At 37.8% G+C, this 21556-nt stretch overlaps 1 protein-coding gene across 8 annotated transcripts; it reads right to left on the bottom strand.

Annotated features, from left to right (window-relative positions):
- Positions 1–3052: 3052 nt before the first annotated feature.
- LOC149206634 (putative beta-1,3-galactosyltransferase 8) lies at positions 3053–8084 on the bottom strand. 8 transcript variants are annotated; one of them, XM_089395509.1, is made up of 11 exons: positions 7750–8084; positions 7432–7498; positions 7018–7083; positions 6502–6822; positions 6326–6390; positions 5431–5642; positions 4990–5247; positions 4791–4878; positions 4158–4283; positions 3882–3991; positions 3053–3779 (listed from the first exon to the last, which is right to left on the bottom strand). In XM_089395509.1, exons 3-11 carry the CDS (start codon positions 7018–7020, stop codon positions 3631–3633), a joined length of 1332 nt encoding a protein of 443 aa, XP_089251635.1. In that variant the 5' UTR covers positions 7021–7083; positions 7432–7498; positions 7750–8084; the 3' UTR covers positions 3053–3630. The 8 variants fall into 8 exon arrangements, with proteins under 8 accessions (XP_089251635.1, XP_089251638.1, XP_089251633.1 ...); XM_089395512.1 differs by lacking the exon at positions 7432–7498 and adding an exon at positions 7261–7359 and having other exon boundaries at positions 6502–6903; XM_089395507.1 differs by lacking the exon at positions 7432–7498 and adding an exon at positions 7261–7359.
- Between the last annotated feature and the right edge of the window lie 13472 nt (positions 8085–21556).

Below are 21556 nucleotides of genomic sequence, written 5' to 3'. Positions count from 1 at the left end.
AACCTCAACAAAGTAGTCATTAACCAATTAACAAACATCTAGTGGAATTCCTCAAAGTACACCCATATTCACCTTTAAGCCAAATAAATAGCCAAGGGCTTCAACAGCAAACATAAAGGGATGGATGGCCAGGGAGCACCCATGTCTAACAATTTTGAAAATATAAACCTCCTTGGAAGAGTATCAAGGAATAGAAAGATTAGCCGAGGCCTCTACAAAGACTTTCAATGATGATGATAAAAGATGGACCAAACCCTATGCCCCTCCACCTGTTCATAGGCTTTCTCATGAAGCAAGCATCAAGTTCGGTTGACCTAGCCCACTCCATGCACTTCCACAATGCAATAACAATATCTAGAGTATATCTCCACCAAACGAATCTAGTCTATTCAAGGCAAATGATCTTGCGGAGAATGTGCTTGATGTGCAAAGTTAAGGCTTTGACTAGTTTTATAGGATATTTTAAGCATTGTAATGGGCCTCCAATAGGGTATTAATTTATGCATCCACTACCTTAGAAATCAATTTGATAAGCCCTCGATCCATGTACCCAAATATTGCTTGCAAAGGGATTCAAGATAAACATGGTAACCATTCATAAACATGGTAACCATTCCAAATTTAGAAACTCCCAGGGAGCCTTGTAAAATTAGCAAGGGAATTAATTAAGGCTAGGGACTTTGTCATCGGCCATCTCATGTAAGGCTAAAAAAGCTCGTCTAGAGATGAAGGCATAGTCACATGGTCACCTTTGCTCTGTGGTAAGTCTACAGAAAACTGGATCAAGACAATTGTGTGTAGCTTCCCTGCTCAGCGGAGAAGCCTGGGTTTTGGAAAACCACTCTATAATGTCGATAAATTCTCCTGCAATTTCTTCCTGATTGAAGGTCCAACCTAAGAATTTTTAAAAGCAGAAATAGTTTCACTGGATTCCTTAGTAGCAAGATCCTTAAAGAAAGCTTCCACTGGTTGATCCCCAGTCTTGAGCCAATATAGTCGTGCTTGCAGTTGGATGCCTCTTATCAACCAACAAAAATAGTCCACCCGAAGCATATTGCTCACTTTCATGGCATGAGCTTATTTTCATCATCATAAAAGGACCGCTGCAACTCCCCTCCAAGACCCTCCAGCTTGTCGATGATTACATTGTTGCAACTACAGCAAATCTGAGTAGTTTGTTTTCTATATCTGTGCTGAAAGGCAACCTTCTAGAAATGGATGGGGCCGAGCAACGTAGCCTCTGGAGGTGAGAAACCCAGATAGGGTTCGAGGCATTCAGGTGCATTAAACATCCCATGACAGTGTAAACCAGATGGGTTGCTGATCTGATAAAGTTACTATGCAACCAACAAGCACTAGTTGGCCTCCAATGAATCAAAATAGAAGGAGCTTTGCTCTGAGAGGAGAGCCCTATTAGACCTAGTAAATTCATTCTAGCCCTTTCCTGAAATTCATCCAAATGAACAAATCTATATAGAATCAAGATGCCAATGCCAGATAGGGTCATACAACCCATGATGGGCCTCCAGAGATAGCTCTGGCTTCTTTTTCCTCAGCTGGTAGGTGCACCAACTATGCCCTTCTTTATCCTCTTGACACTTGCCCATGTTGAAATCCCCATAAGCAAGCCGGGGGGACATCAGGAAGTCCATCAACAACCATAATGCTACACACTCACCCAAATCATTCGAAGCATAGATGTTGGTTAGGCCTGGCAGCTGGCAGCCTAAGTCAGTGTTATCGGACTCTCTTCCAATTCCCGCGTCTCATTGACTCACTGCTGAAAAGAACTCCTAGAGACTCTTCAATCATACTCCTCTGAAACTTGCCAGCGCATATTGAGTAGTTTTTCTCTTTCCCAGGTCTGAAAGAGTTTAAAAAAAGCCTGTTGTGTCTTCCTGAGTCACAGGTCAGCTGAGTATTAAAAGAGTACAAGTCTGACAACATTGGTCCAAATTGAGCAATATCCAAACAAGTCTCTATGATTGGTCAAATGCCCAAGGAACAATAGCACTAGCACACTGGAGAGAGCATGCCCAAACTGATTTAAATGTTTTGCTTGTGCTGAAAGATTAAAAATGCATCTGAAAATCTAGCAATTTTCTATAGAGGCCTTCATACGGGAGAAACAACTCCAAAATATGTTTTCAGTTAATCATTATCCAATTAGATCACTGAAATGTTAACCATCGTTAGACTGCACGTTGCACTTAACCAGTGTAAGAATTCAAAAATATCGTGAAATACCTTCGAATTCAGGCATTTAAACAAACATTTTACCTCCAAATCAGTGCTTTTCAAGTAGGCTTTTTGTCTAACATTATGTACTCCCTGCAACTCATTCGTTTATTCATTTTGTCAGAAAGTTTGTGGAGGAAACCAAAATAATAGCAACATGGATGTCATACAATACAGTTAGATGCCATACAATACAGTTAGTATCAGTTTCAGTTTCAAATTACGAATTATTGTCATACCTGTATATAGATCAGTATTTCATTATATGATCTTCAAAATGTTCCCTTCAATTGTTTTCTTATTTGGTTACATACTGCACTGAAATGTTAACCATTTTTAGACTGCACGTTGCACTTAACCAGTGTAAGAATTCAAAAATATCATGAAATACCTTAGAATTCAGGCATTTAAACAAACAGTTTACCTCCAAATCAGTACTTTTCAAGTAGGTTTTTTCTCGAACATTATGTACTCCCTGCAACTCATTCGTTTATTCATTTTGTGGAGGAAACCAAAATAATAGCAATATGGATGTCATACAATACAGTTAGTATCAGTTTCAAATTACGAATTATTGTCATACTTGTATATAGTTCAGTATTTGATTAAAAGTATGATCTTCAAGATGTTCCCTTCAATTGTTTTCTTATTTGGTTACATACTGCACATATACAACCCCACCGCCACTCCCATCCCCATCCCCACTGTAAGGGGAAATAAACAACCAGTGCAGAATGAAATTTAAGATTAACTGTTTTTCTGTCCCATTAATAATGCATGTGTACGAAAAATGTTCATATACATCCCACAGAGATTGATGTAACTGCAGCATTTTCTTATTACCTTCCCAACTAGTTGTTAGCAATTTGAATAAAATTGGGGCATTACAGTCGTAACTATGGAGGCCAGTCTTTGTAAACTGACTATTTCATTAGAGTAACAAACCTGTGAACTCTTCAGTTAAAAATGAGAGAGAAACGACTGCAAAAATCTGCTTCAATTTGCCTCTGCGATCTGTATTATTGGCAAAGCCCTCAACGACTGCAACTCAACTGAGCTGTGCATCGTATTAACAATAAATTAAAGCAAGCATAACCAGGCCTCACTGACAAATCTGGATTCTGAGTGACTACCCAGAAATTTGGTCGTTTACATGGAGATTTGCCAAGAATCAAAACCTCCAAAATAAGAATTATTCTTTCATTCTTCTTCCACATAATTTCTAATCCTATCTCTATTTTCACCACTAACCATTACCTATTCCTGTTAAGAACACCATTTTGAAAGTTATCAAAAAACTATGTCGACTTGATGGCTCTTTATATATGTGTCAATCTCATTGCAAAGTTTCTTTAAGGGAGAAGCATGCCATAAATAATATATGCAGAGGAATCAAATTAATGTGTTCCACACTGCACCATCTCCTTCACTGCAGGTACGATGCACCTCTTTTAACCTTTCAACAGATTTACAGATTCCACTGCAAGTCCAATCAAACGATGCAACACAAACATTGCCCGCTTGTGCCTTCCATTCACAATCTGAAAAATAGACCATACCAGAGAGAAGAGGAGAAATCAGAGCTGAACACTGGGTTTGTTCAAGACAATCAAAGTAATCATAAATGCCTAGGTTTGATGTACCTGGAGGAGTACCACAGCACATGCTGCGTTCATCTATGTGTTCAACATCTAGCCCAATGAACCAGGACCCCAATGAAACATCTTCATTGGCATACCTATGTAATATTTGCCTGCAAGCAGCATTTCCAACATATTCTTGTGTCAGGCTAATTGAAACCCTTCTATGAAAATTTCAACACCTTCAAAAAGCTGTAAAACTTCAAAGCAAAATTGAGCAAACAATGACGTTCTGCTAGTGAAAAATATCTCGAGTGGAGAAGGCAGGGCCACACTCACGAATTTATAGATATGTACGTAGCCAGATCTTTTGAAATAGCATAAATCTGACCAGTAGCATGTCTGAAGTATCTATTACCCTCTTCACCAAACTTCCAATATTCTGGCTCATGATACTTGACACCTCTGAAAGAACACATATTATTCTTATTAGCACATTTTCCTAAATGTAAGACAGTAAATATTAGAAAACTGCGAGAACCAAGGTTTTGTATTGCAGCAGGCACACGAAAATCCTCAACAGGCAGCCTTAAAAGAACACCTCAGTTTAAACTTCAAACTCCACAGCAGTCTACACATGATTTACTGCCATTCAAGTATTATAATACCACGGCTTTTGATACAAACAAAGAACCTCAATTCCATGGAAGACATCTATGTCCCCTCTAAATATAAAACGACTTCCGAAACTGTTTACAAGCCACTAATTTGAATTTTGTACAGAGTGACAGAACACAGCACAAGGATATGATTTGTTTCTGAAATCCAAAAGACTATAATCATTTAGCTCTATACATCTTCAATCACAATTTTCACAAAATTATAAACAAATTCAATTCAGAAAGGTCCAGTATTTTAGGATATTCTCTGGAAACCCAAATTGCTTTATGCTATTTGGTCATAGCTACTTACTTCTGTGCAAGAACAGGTCCAGACTTCATGCAACCAATGTAAATTCTTGGTTTAGATCGGTATCGTGCAAGAGTGGTGGCCAGCATCCCTGAGAAGAGCATCCGTATGTTCTTAGTGATAACAGAATAGGGCAAAGATATCCTTCCATTGATAGTAGTTATCAACTTATCCTGGTTCTAAAAGAATGAGGGATTGGTACCTAAATTAACATGCACATCATCATCGACCTTAACATAGAAATCTGCATCCCATTTTGCTACTGCTGTAGAAAAATAGGTCTTGGTCTTTGCTGAGAGCTCGTGGTAGCCTTCAACATGTTCCAATCTAAGGAAATCATGATGCTGTGCGTCTTCTGAATCAATGGCACGATCCAAAATACCACCAGGTGTAACACTGTGTCCAATAACGAATCTAATAACAATGCCTTTCTTCTCCTCCAACTGCTTCAGTTTGGATCCTGTGAGGAACAAAAGGTCCAATTATCAAAATCAACGGATATCTAGAAAAGCTACAGACAGCAGAATATCCCTGCCCTAGGTTCATACACGCTCATGAGAACTATTTTTGCAATTAAAAGCATTTATTATTTATTAACCAGATTTCAAAACCTAAAAATTTATTAGCAATAACTGATATGGACCTTGTGGCATCCAGGTTTCTCGAACAGAGTCCCGCCGCTTTCTACTGCTAAAAGCTGTATTGATTCCAATCACAACAAATGCCTTCTGGCGTACCTCAGGGCCTTGTCCATCAGGCTTCTCAAGAACAGGTGACCCATTGAGGTTGGCTGATTTTTCAGTCCGAGCAACTGCTAATTCCATTTCAAGAGAAGAAATTGTTTTGTCTAACGATCTGCAGACATGAATTTGCAAGCTCAAATGAAGGGTTTCATTTTTGTTGTCAAAAAAGTGCACACAAACAAAGACCAAATCCAAATTTTATACAATAACAAGAAATCCTGTGCCATCGATGCCTAAACCATAGAAAGATAAAGCCACCTCAGTGTCAAGGGCATTTGATAACTACAACTGACTACCCTATGAACTGCTAAATACGTATGATGAATTAGCAAAATCCTAGGCAATGTAGCTGAAATAGGCAATATTCAGGGTAGTGATCATGAATGACAACCGACATAAGTTAAGCCATAAATCGAAAGAGAACAATGAAAGCCGCTGCCTGTTACCTCGAAACAACACAATCATCATAGGCATCCATGAATGACTTCGTTCAAATTAAGGGTGCTAGAATAGTCACATAAACAGGTAGAACAAGGTCTTTAAAACTGCTCACTCAATGGCATAGATAAGATAGGGAGCGAACACGGCACTTGCGATGACAGCCATTGGAAGAACTGTGGATCCTAACATGGAAGAGGGCCAGCAAAGCCATTTTACAGAAGAATATACAGAATTTCAGAAGCACAGGTGGAACACAGGAGAAAGTCAAGTTTCTAACTGCAAGGACTTTGTTCAGATTGAAGATGATATGACAAAAATATAAACAGGTCGAAAAAAGTAATTGCTACTACTTACTGAATGGCTTGATGTGTCTTGGCAACTTCCCCCATTATATCTCTGCTTTCGCCATTTTCGACTTTCTAATGATATGCACACAATATAACTTCTTATAATAAGTAGTATGAAGTATACCTTAAATTCTTAACACTTTCAACATCTTAACCTACAAATATTCCTGCTTTAATACTTACAGATCTTCCTGCTTTAATACTTGCATGCTTGTCTTCACAATCTTGAGAAAGAACTTGCAATTCCCGTTTGTGCGTGGCATCAACGTCATCGTACGTCTCAGGATTGCTCCACATTCTGTTAGTAAAGAGCATACCGATGCAGAAACTCGCAACGCAGAGGAGCGCAATCAATTTGGGGGAAAACGAACCCCCGGAAGATCTGCCCCGCATTTTTTTTTCGTTTTCTTCAGAAGGCCACTCCAAACTTTCCCCTGCCAACGAGCCTAAGCCTAAGCCTAAGCCCGTTTTCTTGTCGGTTTGCCCCTGTCTCTCTCCCAAAACCTGTCAAAATTGAAATCACCGGTTCCAAATGTTCATCATCCAGTTTTCAGTGCAATCGATGAAAGTATTTGCATTTCAACTCTGTAAACAAAAAAGGCATTAGGAGCCAGCAATGGTTTGAGCTCCACAAAACAGAAAAACGGTAAAACTTGAATTGGCATCTAAAGAAACGGGAAAGGAGGCCGGAGTTCGCACCATTCTGCTGTCAAAAGGCAGTCTTGATACAATTGCCGCCAAAGTCAGACTTTTAGCACAGTAGTCCTGGATCAGATGATGTCAAAGATTCACGATTCAATACAAATTATAGCCAGTTCAACCATAAATACGAAAGAAATCGTCGAAGCGCATTAAGAATTTAATGTCATTCTAGCTTCCAACGGCATTATGCGGAAAAAACAATAAAAGGCGAATATTTTTCTAATATAGACATCTACATACGCATCGAAACGCGGATGTTCACGCGGATCGAATGAAATCAGGCCAAATTTAACCGAAGAGCCCCAAAACGCCGTACAAACAAAGCAAAAGCAATGTCCTCTAAATACAGAGAAAATGCCCGAAATTAAAATGGAAGAACATCTCAGAACTGAGAAATTTACCAAAAATTACAAATTGTGTAAAATAACTCCGATTACAGCGCTAAAGCCGCAAAAATAATCATCGAACCATACTCCGACTAAATTTGAAAATAAGAATTAGTTATATACATTCTTACGGCAAATTAGGCGCACCTTTATTTTAGTCAAATTCCAAACCCGAGAAAAACGAAAAAGCCGAGAAAAAAATTAGAATTTTACGCTACACCTCCGTGTCTTTTAATAAAGCTACATTTCGTAAACGATTTAATTTTCAAGCTTCTGTACATTCTAAAAAATGAATAAAATCGATTTCTTGCACGAAAATAATGCTTAAACGCAAGTCGAATACCTAGCTGTTTGATTTGATTCGAGGCGAATCTGAGTAGATGATGCTCTGTCTAGGCTGGCCCTGTAATGCAGGGTCCGCAGGCAGACAGAGCACCTCTCGTCTTCCTTATTATTCTGTCCCCTTCCTCCCTCAATTTACCGCGCTCTGCTGAGGCGGGCGGACAACGAAGTTGTGAGTCGCTTCCCCTGTTTGTTAAACCATGCACATGTTGTGTGCCGGCCGTCAATTTTGACGGCGCCGATCGTGGCCTCCGTGTTCTTGGTCCGCCGCGTTCACACCTCCGCCAGTGAAGAGACGGCCCTCTGGTATTTCACCGGCGGTACAGGGTTCATGAATTTTAGGTTTTTATAGCTGCGGTGAAATATTTTTACGTTGCCATGCCTTGGACATGGCTTTCCTACATCATCATGAGAAATGCAATGCAGCCCCACGAACCCGGTGTGATTTTGCTTTTGTTACACTAATAATTAAATCAATCAATTCACATGATCTTAAGTACTCATGTCATGTGGATGGTTTTTACCTATGATTTTATTGGTTGATTGGAGTATAGTTTAAAGTAAGTTGGAGCAATTACCATAACTATGGGTAAATTCAAAATTATGATGGGTTTATGTTAATATAATAATATTAATTTTTTGAATGATAAATGTGGAAATATCATCTAGCCAGGATAATAGCAATTTTCTTTCTTTGGGTTTTATTTAGCAAAATCAATTTTCTTTATTTAAAGTTTGGGTTTTATTTAACAAAATCATATATATTATGGTAAGGGTTAAAAATAGCTTAAAAATATAAATTTTTGATGGTTGAATAGTATAATAGATTTTAAAATTATTATAAATTATATGATATATAGTTTAGTGTTATAGACAATTTTTTAGGTTTAATAATTGAATAAATCAAAATAAGGGGCTAGCATCTTTAAGGAACAATTCCCTCATTCAATAAGTGAACAAATCAACACAAGAGGTGATTACTTTTAACAAATAATCTCCTCATTTCAATATTTGAGTGAAGCAAATAAGATGTGAGCACCTTCAAGGAAATCAAATATTATTTGTCGCAAAAATAATTATAAAGCATATTAGCGAGAAAATATGGATCAACTCTAAAAGAAGGGGAGGTTATGGTTAATAGCATCCTTAATCAATAAATCATCCCCTAATTAATAATGGGTACCAAGACATGTCAAAGTTATTAATTTGTCACATGCTCACAACCCAAGTCACCACATTTGTCTCAATAGTTATAAGAATGGACATAAGCCTTCCCTTCACATTCACCAAGCTATGAATGTCGCACGTATGTCCAAGGTGTTCATTATACTTGTTCGTGATGGGATAATGGTCTTGTTTTTTTTTACAACAATGAGTATTATTTGGATTAAATTCGCGCTTAGACAAGGCAAATACTCAAGAAATTTACAGTTCAATTACATCGATGGGCTTCATTTTCTGCAAATGCAGACTACTAAACGAGGCCCAATTATCCATCCAAACTTGAAAAATGAACAGCACACCTATTATTCTACTAGTGTATATTCGATAGAACTGTGATAATAGAGAAATGCATAGGACACTAGACATTACAAACACATACTAGTCCTTGGGAATAGTCTAGCGATTAAGGACTAAGCTTGAGATTTCCTCATCCAACAGAGAATTATGTTTGGCAAGCTTCAGTTGGAGGTCTTCAAACATGCTTCTGAGCACCCCTACCTCATCTTCCAAGTGTGCAATTTGGTTGCTCTTGGCCTTAATCATGGTCAGATTTTCAATGGTTGACTTCCTCTCCTGATGAAGAAGCACTTGCAAATCAAATTTTTATGCACGTAATTTTGCATGCTCGTTGGCACACAATTCACAGGTTGGACGAGAGGAGGAATCTAAGGTTGGGTACATCCTGACCTTGACCAATTCTGAGGAGCTATCCCTTGCCACCCAACCCGTGCGTGAACGACAAAAACCCCAGGATCCTGATGCCATTGTGGAGAAACTCTGAAAATCTACGCCGAGCAAGCTCCTAACCGCCGCTCCAATTGCTTGACAAGCCGAGACCAAAAGAATAAATTGCTCTGAATGAGAGGACACCCAAGGCTAGGGATTAAAGCAGCCCCAAGCCAATTCAAGCGTTGAGCCTTGCAAAATGAGTTCGTCCAACCTAGGTCTACACAAGCCCCCCTGAAGGAGCCGTACTCTAACTAAATTCCTGCCCAACCTTCTGACCTCTAACGAAATGAAAAATTTTGATCTGCACCCCGACAATATATAGAGTGATTCATGTAGGAGCCTCATGCGATACAAAGGAATGGGTTGTGTGCCCCTAGGATCCCATGGTGGCTCCATCATTGCTCTGTAACCTTAATTGTCCTTCAATTCAGATATCCTTGCCCTCAAGTGGTTAAGCAATCCAATCTAGACTAGAGGGATTTCGCATGGGAAGCACTTGAAAACTCCAATGAGAGACCATAATCGAAGAGATGGAAAAGAGAGTTCCCACACTTATCATGTCCTTCAATCCATAAGATGTCACATGGACCTTATTCAAAGTGCCACACGTCAGGGGAAATGTAAATGTGTTCATCATACTATGCCAGGGGGGAGATGTTGGTGAGGAGAGCCCAAGGGAATCGAGGAAGGGGGATGGAGAAAAGAGGGGCCGAGAAGGAAACAAATGATGGGGAGGGGAGATTTAATTCTAAGTGCTTTTTTATAAAATAAATCCTATTTGGGGGGTAATAGCTTAGGAATAAATACATAAAAAAGACTTAAGGGGTGGATAAAAAACCATAGGTTCCAGTGACAACAATTTACCCTTCATTCAACTAACAAGCCTTATTAGTTAGTGAATCTACCTTCGTGTTTAGTGATCTTAAAATATGGTAAAATTGGTGGTTAGCAAAGGAAGGAATAATTCCATGGGCTCGTTGAAGGAGTTGATTTAACTTATTGTTTAGATTAGTAGAGTTGGTGTGCATGTGTTTTATGACCAGACAAGAATCTCCCAAGATTATAGTGTCTGTAATTCCCCTTTGATGGGCTAAGAGGAGCCCTAGATAGAGGCCAAAAGCTTTTGCTTGTTTGTTGGACTTCTTTCCCAAACCCCAAGCATATTTGTCGACAATTATTCCTTCAGGATTAGAGAGAATCCCTCCCCCTCCTACCACCCCTTAAAATAATGGTCTCATTACTCAAGATGTAGTCGGGAAAAGATAGGCCTTCTCATATGGTACGAAATCTTGTTGATTTCTTCTTCTTGGTGTTTGGTTTTCTATTGGTTTGTTGTAGTTTTCATGGAAGCCTCCCCCCTTGGAGCTATATTCATGGACAAAGACATTGGAGGATTCAAGTTGTTGTTTGTTTTAGCACTAGAGCACAAGGCCTCTCCTTGGCTTTTCATCTTGAAAATCTCTAATCCTTTAATTTGATTACAAGGAAGTGCCCTCAACTCTTGAAAATAGTGCAATTGAGCTCACTAAGGAAACAAGGAGTGTGGTGTGGTAGTTAGACTATTAGCAATGCAATGCATCATGCAACAACAAGAGTTAAAGGTTAGGGCAAATGTCTTTAGAGAACTTCACAGAATCTGCAACGTCCTCAAAATCCATGAGGAGCACATACATTCCAATAGATCTTTAATTCTCATTATCACATCAAAAATCCATGAGATAAAACCTAGAGTCGCATCCCAAATAGTGGAAATCATAAAGCCCCTAGTAGAATTGACATAGCAATTGATAGCTATGGAAGTAGAATGTAATATTTTTCTTAACCATGGTGAATTAGTAACTCGTTGGAGTAATTTAGGTGATGCCCATAATCAAGCCTATCAACTACCACTATAATACCAAGATTATATCCAATAACCCACAAGCCATATAAACCAATAACATATGACTTAGCAAGGACCAAAACATCCTTCATAGTGGGGGCGCCTACCCTTCTAACCTTATCATAATGGTTCAAACATGTCCCTTGAAATTAAACCTAAGTAGATAGGTCCTAGAGAACAATCTTTCAAGAAATATGACACTCAATTTGAGTAAGAGAAATTATTCTATAGTCTTAAACCAAAAACTCTCAATCAACTTTTCTTTAAAAAAATACATAAACTCCATGAAAAAATAAAATTATAAATAAAAACTCACTTTTTAATACAACCTTGAAAAAGCAACTTGCCATTATACCTTTTACTAATTACTATATTTTTCAAAATTATAAAAATCTTAAACATATACTCTATAATAATAAAAACTAATAAATAATAATTTTATTTAAAAATAAAGTCAACCTCTATTTTAAGATTGTAGTCTAAATTACTTTAGGCTATTTTTAAAAATTGTGAAGTACTTTGATGTAATTTTCAACATGTATGAAATCTATGAAACATTGAAAACATCACCTACCAAGTATGTATGAAACGTACAAAGCAGTGTCTACATCAATGTGGAAAAAAGAAAATACTAAGAATGTGTTAGAAGGAAAAATGGTTACAAGATAACATTATATAGGTCACGAGGAAAAATGATTACGTGATAACATCTAATATTTTCTATATAATGATTATAAATAATAAATATTTTATTAAAATTTGTAATCAAAATTAATGATAAATGAGAATGTAAATATTTAAGTAAAAACTTTATCATATTAATTATTTTAATAATTTTAAATTTTTGGTTGAATTGAGGCTTCTGTGATGTAGATCAAGTTTTTGAGAAATTTTTCGGCGTAAATCACATGATATTTCATTTGTCGACGCGTTTCGAACCAACCAGTGTGGTTCATCGTCAGGACAAGTTGAAGAAACAGATCTAGATTAGCATATTAAATAGTTAAATAGTAAATATGATAATCTAGATCTGTTTCTTCAACTTGTCCTGATGATGAACCGTAACTATTTAATATGCTAATCTAGATCTGTTTCTTCAACTTGTCCTGACGATGAACCACATTGGTTGGTTCGAAACGCGTCGACAAATGAAATATCATGTGATTTACGCCGAAAAATTTCTCATAAATTTCAAACTTATAAATTAAATATTATTATACAGATATATATTTATTAATTTATAAATGAAATTAAAAAAATAAAAATAATATGTTATGTTCATATGAGATGTTTGAAAATCTAAATATATTATATTTATAATATTTTTTATGTGGAAAATATGAAAATTATATGTTTTATATCATTTTTTTAATTATCTAAAATAAACTCATTTTTTTTGGTTCATTGTATTGAAGATTGATATCGATAGCTATATTCACAAAAAACTTATATTGTCTAGGTGAGTTGGTTATATTTCATGTAGAAATTACTCCCAAGGAGCAAGCATGTCAATCTTGGTAGGACTAGAACCCGAGTGGGGAGGATAATAGTGACTCATCCCCATCACCTGAGCTTAACATCCAAAATAAACTCAGTTACTAATATATTTATTAAATTTATAATTGAGAATTCAATTTTAAATTGATATGCCCCTGATTGGGGTGTCTCAGGATGCAAGCGCTTAAGATGACCAATTGAGGTGTCCACCTCCTCTTAGTTGTTATGATGCTTTATGTCTATCTTTTTGCTTCTAGTTGGTAGTAGGATAACTATATGATGATGTATTTATGTGTAGGCCTTTGTGCCCTTTTTGTAGCCATGTTTAGCCTAGTCATTAGGTCTATAATCAACTCAATAGTGTTATTGGTAGTTTAGTAGTTTATTACTATGTCCTTGGGACTAAAAAGCTTTTCTTTCATCATTGGTTTGGTTTCCCTAGTGGTAAACCGTGGCGGGAAAAACTATGGACATAACTTGTTTTTTATTAATCGAAGATTCACTAGCTTACAAAAAAAATTGATATGATTATTTCACAAATATATATATATATATATATAGTAATGGGAATATTTGTATCTATTGCAAAATTTATCTCTGAAATCCACATACTCTTATACCAAAATTATCCTCCAAAGAGGAACACAACCAATGCTAAGCATATACAGGTCTTTAGAGGTGAATACATTCTTTTAGAGCCCTAAAATTAAACAAAATTTGCAGTACATGTAGCCTACTTCAAAATATAATCATTGATTACAATATATTTCCTCAAATCCATTCAAGTTTGGACACTTGACATTAGAGTTGTTGGAACTGATTGAATCTTTCATATCTAAGACCAAACTATTGGCTGGAGATCTCAATTTAGTCACTTGGAGTGGGAGAATATGGGGTTTTCCTTTTTGAACTAACGATTTAACCTATAACATTCTTTTATTCGACCCCAACCCTATGTAATTCCAAGAGATTAGTTTCATCATTTGTTATTAGATTTTGCGGCCCCTTGATTAGGGCTTGAACTGCCTCCTTTCCTTGTATTTCGTCTCCATATGAGGTGTTTGTCCAAAATATCTTGTCTTCCCAATTCTTTGTCCTTTTCATCTTTTTCAATTCAAACATTTTTGTTCATTTTTTCCCACATTTTTGTTCATTTTTTTTCCATGAATCCCGAACTATAGTTATCTATGTAATTCCTTTACTTTTATCAATCTTTAAGCTTTGAAACAAGGCATAGCATTATTCCATATTGTTAGTCAAATGGCCAAGACTCAATTCATACATATCCTCCTTTTATCCGCCAAGAGAAAAAATGGCCCCCTCTCCACCTACCACCCCAAGATTTCCTTTTGAGTCTCCATCAAAAAGCAAGAGAAAATTATTCCTTGTCACCTTCCACCAATTGAACTCATCTTTCGTCATTTGCAATATCCAGTTTCTCCATATTGGCTTCATGAGTATCGAGGAATTCAATCCCTAAAGACTGGTTTTTCTAGGTGGGAGTTGATAGCCTTAGCTAATATACTAAGAGCCCTGTTAGTGGGCACCTTTGGATCGATTTCTTCTCTTTGAAATTGCATGATTTTATATGAGTCGGATCTCCCAACACACAAATTTTGGGAGGCAAATCCAGGCTCCTTTGAGAATGCCCTTGCCTTTAAAGGACCCCTGGTAATGAATATGCTAATTCTTTAATACAATCTCCCAATCACTGGGGAAGCGAATTTTGTGTTTGAGGCCTATGATCGAACACAGTCAAACCTTCCCTTTGAATAGGAAGCTCCATAGATGACGTGGAATATCTTCCAATTGATTATTGCATAGAACACATCATGAAGGTCCTTGTATGCCTCATTTGTGCAGATTTCCAGTCATTAAGATTTTGTTGTGTAAAAGCATCCAGCTAAAGGCATTGAATTTGGGTAGCTCATACTTCTGTCACAGCCATCTCTAGCAAGGGGAAGCTCTCGTTGGGTAACTAATGAATCATAACCTTGTTTTCCTGAATAGCCAGTGCAACCCCATCCTTGGTTATCTTTTGATCTCATAGATTTGGGTGATACTAGAACCAAATTTCCTAGAGGTCGTGGAGGAAAACCTATGTCCTAATTAATCCAATTTCCATCTGTCTCTGAAACTGAGATGTCATTCAAACAAGATTTCCCTTATGAAGACATCAAATTCAATAAAGGGAGATTTTAGATATGTCAATTAAAGGTGAATTTTTTATGATTCTAGTTATTGAGATATGATTCCTGGAGCTTAGTATCCATGTGAGCTAAGAAATAATGAGCAGGCTTGCTGCAACCATTAGTTTCCATATTGGTTAACCATTACAAGAAGACAAGGGGCATCCAAGCATTTCAACCTTGATCTCCCCAAGTATTTCCTTACAATAACTTTATTCCACCAATCAAATCTTCTGAAAACAATTTGTCATACCATTTTCACTCCCATCATCAAATTTACCAAGCATGGGTCTCTTATGCCCAACCCTCCACTAGAGAGAGGGGATGTAACCATTTTGAAAATTTTTGGCATTGGATCTACCTCATTGCCATTAGAATTCCCTTAACCGTTTTACAATCTCATTTTGAATACTTACAATGACCAATAGGGAAGAACATTGATATAAAGGAAGAGTTGATAGAACATATTTGAGAAGAATTACTCTGCCAACTGAATTTAGCCAAATGGAACCCCACTTATTCATGTTTTTATTTATTCTTTACAAGAGTTGTTGCCACACAAAGGTTCATGTTGCTACAAGACATACAAGGATGCATGAGTATGAAAAGGATCACCATTTAGCAGAGAAATGAAAATGAAGAGTCGATGAGATTCCTGCCATAGCCCTTTCTGAGACATTTCAGGCATACAAATGTGATTTGAGATTGTTTATTAGACCACCCAAAGCATGGGTGAATAATCCAAACAAATTTTAAATCTTCTTTCAATTTGAATAGATGCATCACCTAGTAAGGGAGTGTAAATAACAAACTGTGAGTGTTTAATACTCTTAACTCCCCTAACAATCAAAATTTTAGGAATAAAATCAACATTCCTTTTTGGTTCCATCTCTCTTCTTAACGAATCAACCATTAGGATGTACAGGAATGGGGAGAGAGGACATCCCTGCCTGAGTCCTCTTGATGCTGAAAAAATTATGTTGGCCTCCCATTCACTAGAGGGGTGATCCAAGGACTTGAGATGCAAACTTCAATCCATCTAATAAATTGGGCATGAAATCCAAATTTTCCCAACAAAACTTTGAGAAAATAGTGACAAACACGGTCAAAAGCATTTGCCATGTCTATTTTAATAATCATTCCTTTGTCTCCTTTAGTTATGCTTGAGTGAACAACCTCTTAAACCATCATTATGTTATCCATATTCTTCCTTTCTGACACAAACCATCCTTAATTAAGAGAAATTAGCTTTAGGAGTAGAGCCTTCAAGATATTTGCTATACTTTTGGCTATGATCTTGTAAGAAACACTACATAAGGACATTGGTCGAAATCTAGAGAAGGATGATGGGTTAGTCTCCTTCAGAATTAAAGCAAGAAAACAAGATTTTGTAGCACGCCCGCCCCACACCCCCCCCCCTCCCCCCTAATTTACATGAATAATGAACATTTTTAACCATTCTTACTAGATCGAAATTAATGACAATCCAACATTACTTGTAAACATGAGAAAAAAAACCCATCAGGTCTCGGAGTTTTGTCAGGGTTAAAATCCCATATTGTTTCTTGGATTTCCTCCTCTAAAACAGGTTTAATAAGTGCCAAATCATCCTCCTCTAACACCAATGTGGGGACATTCTCCATCATTGTTTGTTCCATCTTTGGATCACTTAGGCTCAGATCAGAGTAAATGGCTTGGAAATGCACCACTGCTTCATCTTTGATTTACTGATAAGTAGTCAATTTGACCCCTTGCGAGTATGTTATCTCTTACACATTGTTTTTGAGATCTCTTGCCTTTGCTTACGTGTGAAACAAAGTTGTATTTTGGTCCCCTTCCTTTAGCCATAAACTTTAGGACTTTAGTCTCCAATGCTACTACTCAACCATTAAGGTCTTTTAATATGCAAAAAAGGTATCATTTTCTCTCATCAAGGCATTGAGTGAAACATGCTCATTCTCTAGTTATGCTTGGGATAATTCAAACTCTAATCAAATTTTTCTCACTAGTTCCTCAATTGCAGTAAACTTTACTTTTTCCCAAGCTTTAAGGGCCCCTTTTAACATTTTAATTTTATTTTCCCAAATTTGCATAGGTGGCCCTTCAATCCAGTGACTGCATGTGGTCTTGATGAGAGTGACACACTCTTCATTTTGAAACCAAAGAGGATTAAATCGAAATGGGAGAGGACCATACCTTTGTACTTTGGACCAAGAGCATAATTGGTCGATGATCAGAGTCTCCACACAAGGTGATTTATTAAGACCACACAAAGGTGCCCTCCAAAAAAGAACTATGAAGCAAAAACCTATCCATCCTAGCTACAATATGCCCCAGGGAAATCCATTTGTTGTTCCATGTAAACTTACCTCTTGTGGGCTTGACATCCCAAAAACTACCAATAGACATAAGATCTTCCATTTTTTCTCTAAAAAAGTCTTTAATCAGTGATCCCCGTTTCTTTCCATCTTTGCAATGGTGATATTAAAGTCCTCGACAGTTGGAAACTTATCACTACAAGGCGATCAGGGAGTTCCAACACCCCTGTTTTTCCCCATATAGGGTTGGCATATAAACATACCACCTTAAGTTCATCCCTGGATATTTTATGAAATAGATTTGTCATGATCCAATGTTGCAGTTTCTCAGAGGACATATAAGTCCACACCAATTCATCCCAACAAGGACAATGGATGGCCTTTCTCTTTTAATTAGTCTTCTCACATAATCTTCCTTGTTACCCAATCCTCGAAAATTCCATGAGAGGAATTTCATCATTTCATAGAGTTTTGGTTTAGGATCCACCCAAGGGTGGGGTTGCCCCAAAGGCAACATGCATATTTTTCTTTCCTATTATTGCAGGGATTGTTCTTTGTTGTCCAAGGTCTTTGTCCTTTTTAGTGTGTTCCTCTCTCTTCTGCTTTGTGACCTTTCTACCCTTCTTCCTCTCAAATCAGACTTCCTAGACCACCTCCATTTGTTCATAATCCATTTTGTCTTTTTTGTCCATGGATCCTTTCTCTCCCAATGAGAGGGGTTGGGTGGGGTCAAATCCCTTAGCTGATCTAGGAATTTCCCCAATTTCCATATTATTGGCCACTTCTGGTGAGGGAGAAAATTCTTGAATTTGAACCAATATGGTATTCGATGGGATTTGGCTGATCACAACATCTGCGTCCAAAATATCAATCACAACATTGTGAGGATTGAGAGCTAGACTAACATACCTATTTGTATGGGTAAAACCAAAGGGACCTTCCTTAATTGATCCAAAGGTAATTTTTTCTTTATTCTTCTGTTTTGGAGATAAGCCAAATCCGAGAACAACTTCCTAGGGTTTCTTCTGTGGAGTCTTAGGATTATCAGATTAAGCGATCTCGCTCTACATTTTATGTTGGTCAGGTCTTTCTATCTTAACCTAGCACCATTAATCATTATTGTCTTGGGTAGTTGGCTCTACCTATTCCTTCTTGGGGAAATTTTTCACAAAGTGCCCATACACATGGCACCAATTACACTTGAATGATAACTACTTGTAATCCACTTGTTGGATAAATTTCCAATTGTCAATTACCAGTTCCACAGCCTCTGGTAAACCCTTTTATAGGTCTACCTCCACACAAATATGGAAACAAGCCAACATTTTGCCCCTTGTTTATGCTTTATTAATGTCATTCCTAGTGAATTCCCTATTTCCATCAGGATGTCTTCCTGCGAGCAATGAAGTGGTATATGAGGTAGGCAAACTCACACTGGAGCCGCTGAAGGGATGTCATTGTCCGAAGTGAAGTCCAATATCCATCAATTCAAGTGCAGTCCCTTTGTTCCCAAAAAATACAACCCGCTTCTGAATATCGGATCCTAATCTTCCTTTGAATCAAAATAAAAACATAAAACCCTTTCCCACAAAAAAAAGTGCTTGAGGGTTCCCTTAATCGTTCAAAACTAGATGATTTGAAACCATTCTCACATTGCTTTTGGGGAAGGCCATAACCCCATAAATTGTCCAACCAAGGCCCGATCTACAAGATCGAAATCTTTCTATCAAGCCAAGGAGGTTGAGAGATTTACCAAGGGGATCTCCTCTCTTATGCGTACAAACTTCGAAGGGCCCTCCCGAGCCACCTTGTCGATTGACGACATAAGGAGCTAGAAAGCGATAGATTTAGCTTAAAAGAGCATTGAGGAAGGAGAAGAAGGTGTAAAAAATGGAGGAGGGGAGAAAGGTGCAGAGCCCCCTAAAGAAGCAGATATCCTCAGATCAAAAACAAAGTGCGAAGGTTAAAAAGGGCATTTGTTCTATTAATCTTTATTACCATATGTTATACAAAAAAAAAACAAACAAACAAACAAAACCAAACTAATTAAAAAAACAAAACAACTAATTATCTTCTTTTTTTTACATAATCGGTTGCTATTTGTATTCCAAAAAAGATTGGGGAGGCTAAGCTCCCTTGTTACAAGGCGTTATGCCCGGGAAGCAGAGTAAGGAAAAATTACAGGGGGGACAAAATTCCCCTTTGCTTCTGTCATTCTTGACTTTCGGAAAACCTGAACTAGTATAGATTCTAATAAACTAAAACAGTAGGAAACAGAATTTGCAAGTCATGCTTAATCAATGTTTATATGACTGATTTGGTGGGCTGTAGATTCTTCAGGATTGCCTTCAACACCTGCATTCCTTAAATTTGATGAGCTGGTGCTGGGAGCGTTACTTTTTTCCATGATGAACTTCAGGATGTCAATGGACTCTTGGGCATGACTGCATCTATTTGAAAGGTCATTGAACTACTCCTGAAGGGAAGAAACTCTGTGAAGAAAGAGATTGAGGTCGGCCTCATGCTTCTCCTTAGTGATCCGGGCATGGGTGTCGATTTTGGTGTCCAAAATCTTCTGGTAAGCTCGGATTTGCTCCAGTTCTGCCTACAGATCGGCACAGTGTAAGCAGTCCTCATTTCTCGCCATTGCGTATGGCCAAACTGAATTCTCCGTGCGCAGTAAAGGCAGAGTGCTGCAAGAATGTTGTTCCAAAGAGCCTGGGAAGAAAAATCTTGGTGGAGGATTAACAGAAATGAACCTGAGGGTAGGAGAATGAAGGCTCAGAGCAATATAGGTTTGGTCGGGAACAAACGAGGGATGGAGCAAATGCAGCCAAGGAAAGGAAGAGTTGTGAAGAAAAATCACAGGAAGGGGATGAGAGAATCAGAGCACCTTGGGTGATGGGACAGAAGAGGGATTCGCAGATTGATTTCAGAGATATGGTGGTAGAGTCATCATCATTATGGATTTCAATGAAGATTTTTGTTGCAACAAGGATTTGATTCCGCTTGAAGACGCTGCGAGTGACAATGAAAAGGTACCCAATGTTATTAAAAAATTCAGCAACCAATCTGAGTATTGATTTGCTTCTGATCATGGCAGATAATTTTGAGATTCGATGGAGTTGCATAGGAGATTGCCTATGGATTTAGAGCAAGCTCTAGTTGCACGAGTATCGGCCTCCTTGTTGAGGGAGCGAAGAACATGGAAGAAACAGACTTCTTTCATTTTCTGGGTTAGAACTTGACACCGATTGATAGTTTGTTGCAGGAGCACATTGGAGGCGCTCCGATTATAAACCATTAGACTAATGATGATGGCTGAGTCTCCAAGGACCATTGCAGTGTTTATGCCGAGTTTTTGAAGCTGAATGAACCCTTGGTATAGTGCAAGAGCTTCAGCCTTGTTATTGGAGAGAGGGTCTAATCCCCATTCATAAGCCATTTTGATATCTCCATTGGCATTTCAGATGATTCCACCAGCCCCTGCCATTCCTGGATTAGATTTGGAGGCCCCATTGAAGAAGAGATAGTGAGTGTTACAGTTATTGATCCAGATGGAAAACTCCTCTTCTTTCATTCTTATTTTCCAACTGTGATTAGATTTGTTGCGCTGGCTGCTAATGTCACTCCCGCTTTGGCCACTGTTACTTTTATCCGACAAGTACCCTATGAAATTCCTTTCTTCAACACAGAGATTAGTGATGTCAATTTTCTTTTGACTTTTGACTGAGATAGCTTCCAATGTAAGGCTCCTTGCCTTGCTACATAATTTCCTGATGTTGGTTTCTTTGTCTTTGAAGACCATACGGTTTCTTGCCAACCATATGTTCCATAGAAGAGAGTAGGGAAGAGCATCCCAAACTCTTCTAGCAATATCATTCTTCTTTTGTTGCCACGGATAGTTCCACTTCCAAAGATGCAAAACTTCAACAATGGAGTTATGGGAGCTCCAGGGGAGATGGGTGT

This window comes from Pinus tabuliformis, chromosome 1_2, assembly GCF_031772625.1.
Source record: "Pinus tabuliformis cultivar Carrire ecotype Pingquan chromosome 1_2, CPIR1, whole genome shotgun sequence".
Classification (NCBI taxonomy): Eukaryota; Viridiplantae; Streptophyta; class Pinopsida; order Pinales; family Pinaceae; genus Pinus; species Pinus tabuliformis.
Note: the sequence above shows the minus strand (reverse complement) of the source record. Positions and strands in the feature narration are given on the sequence as shown.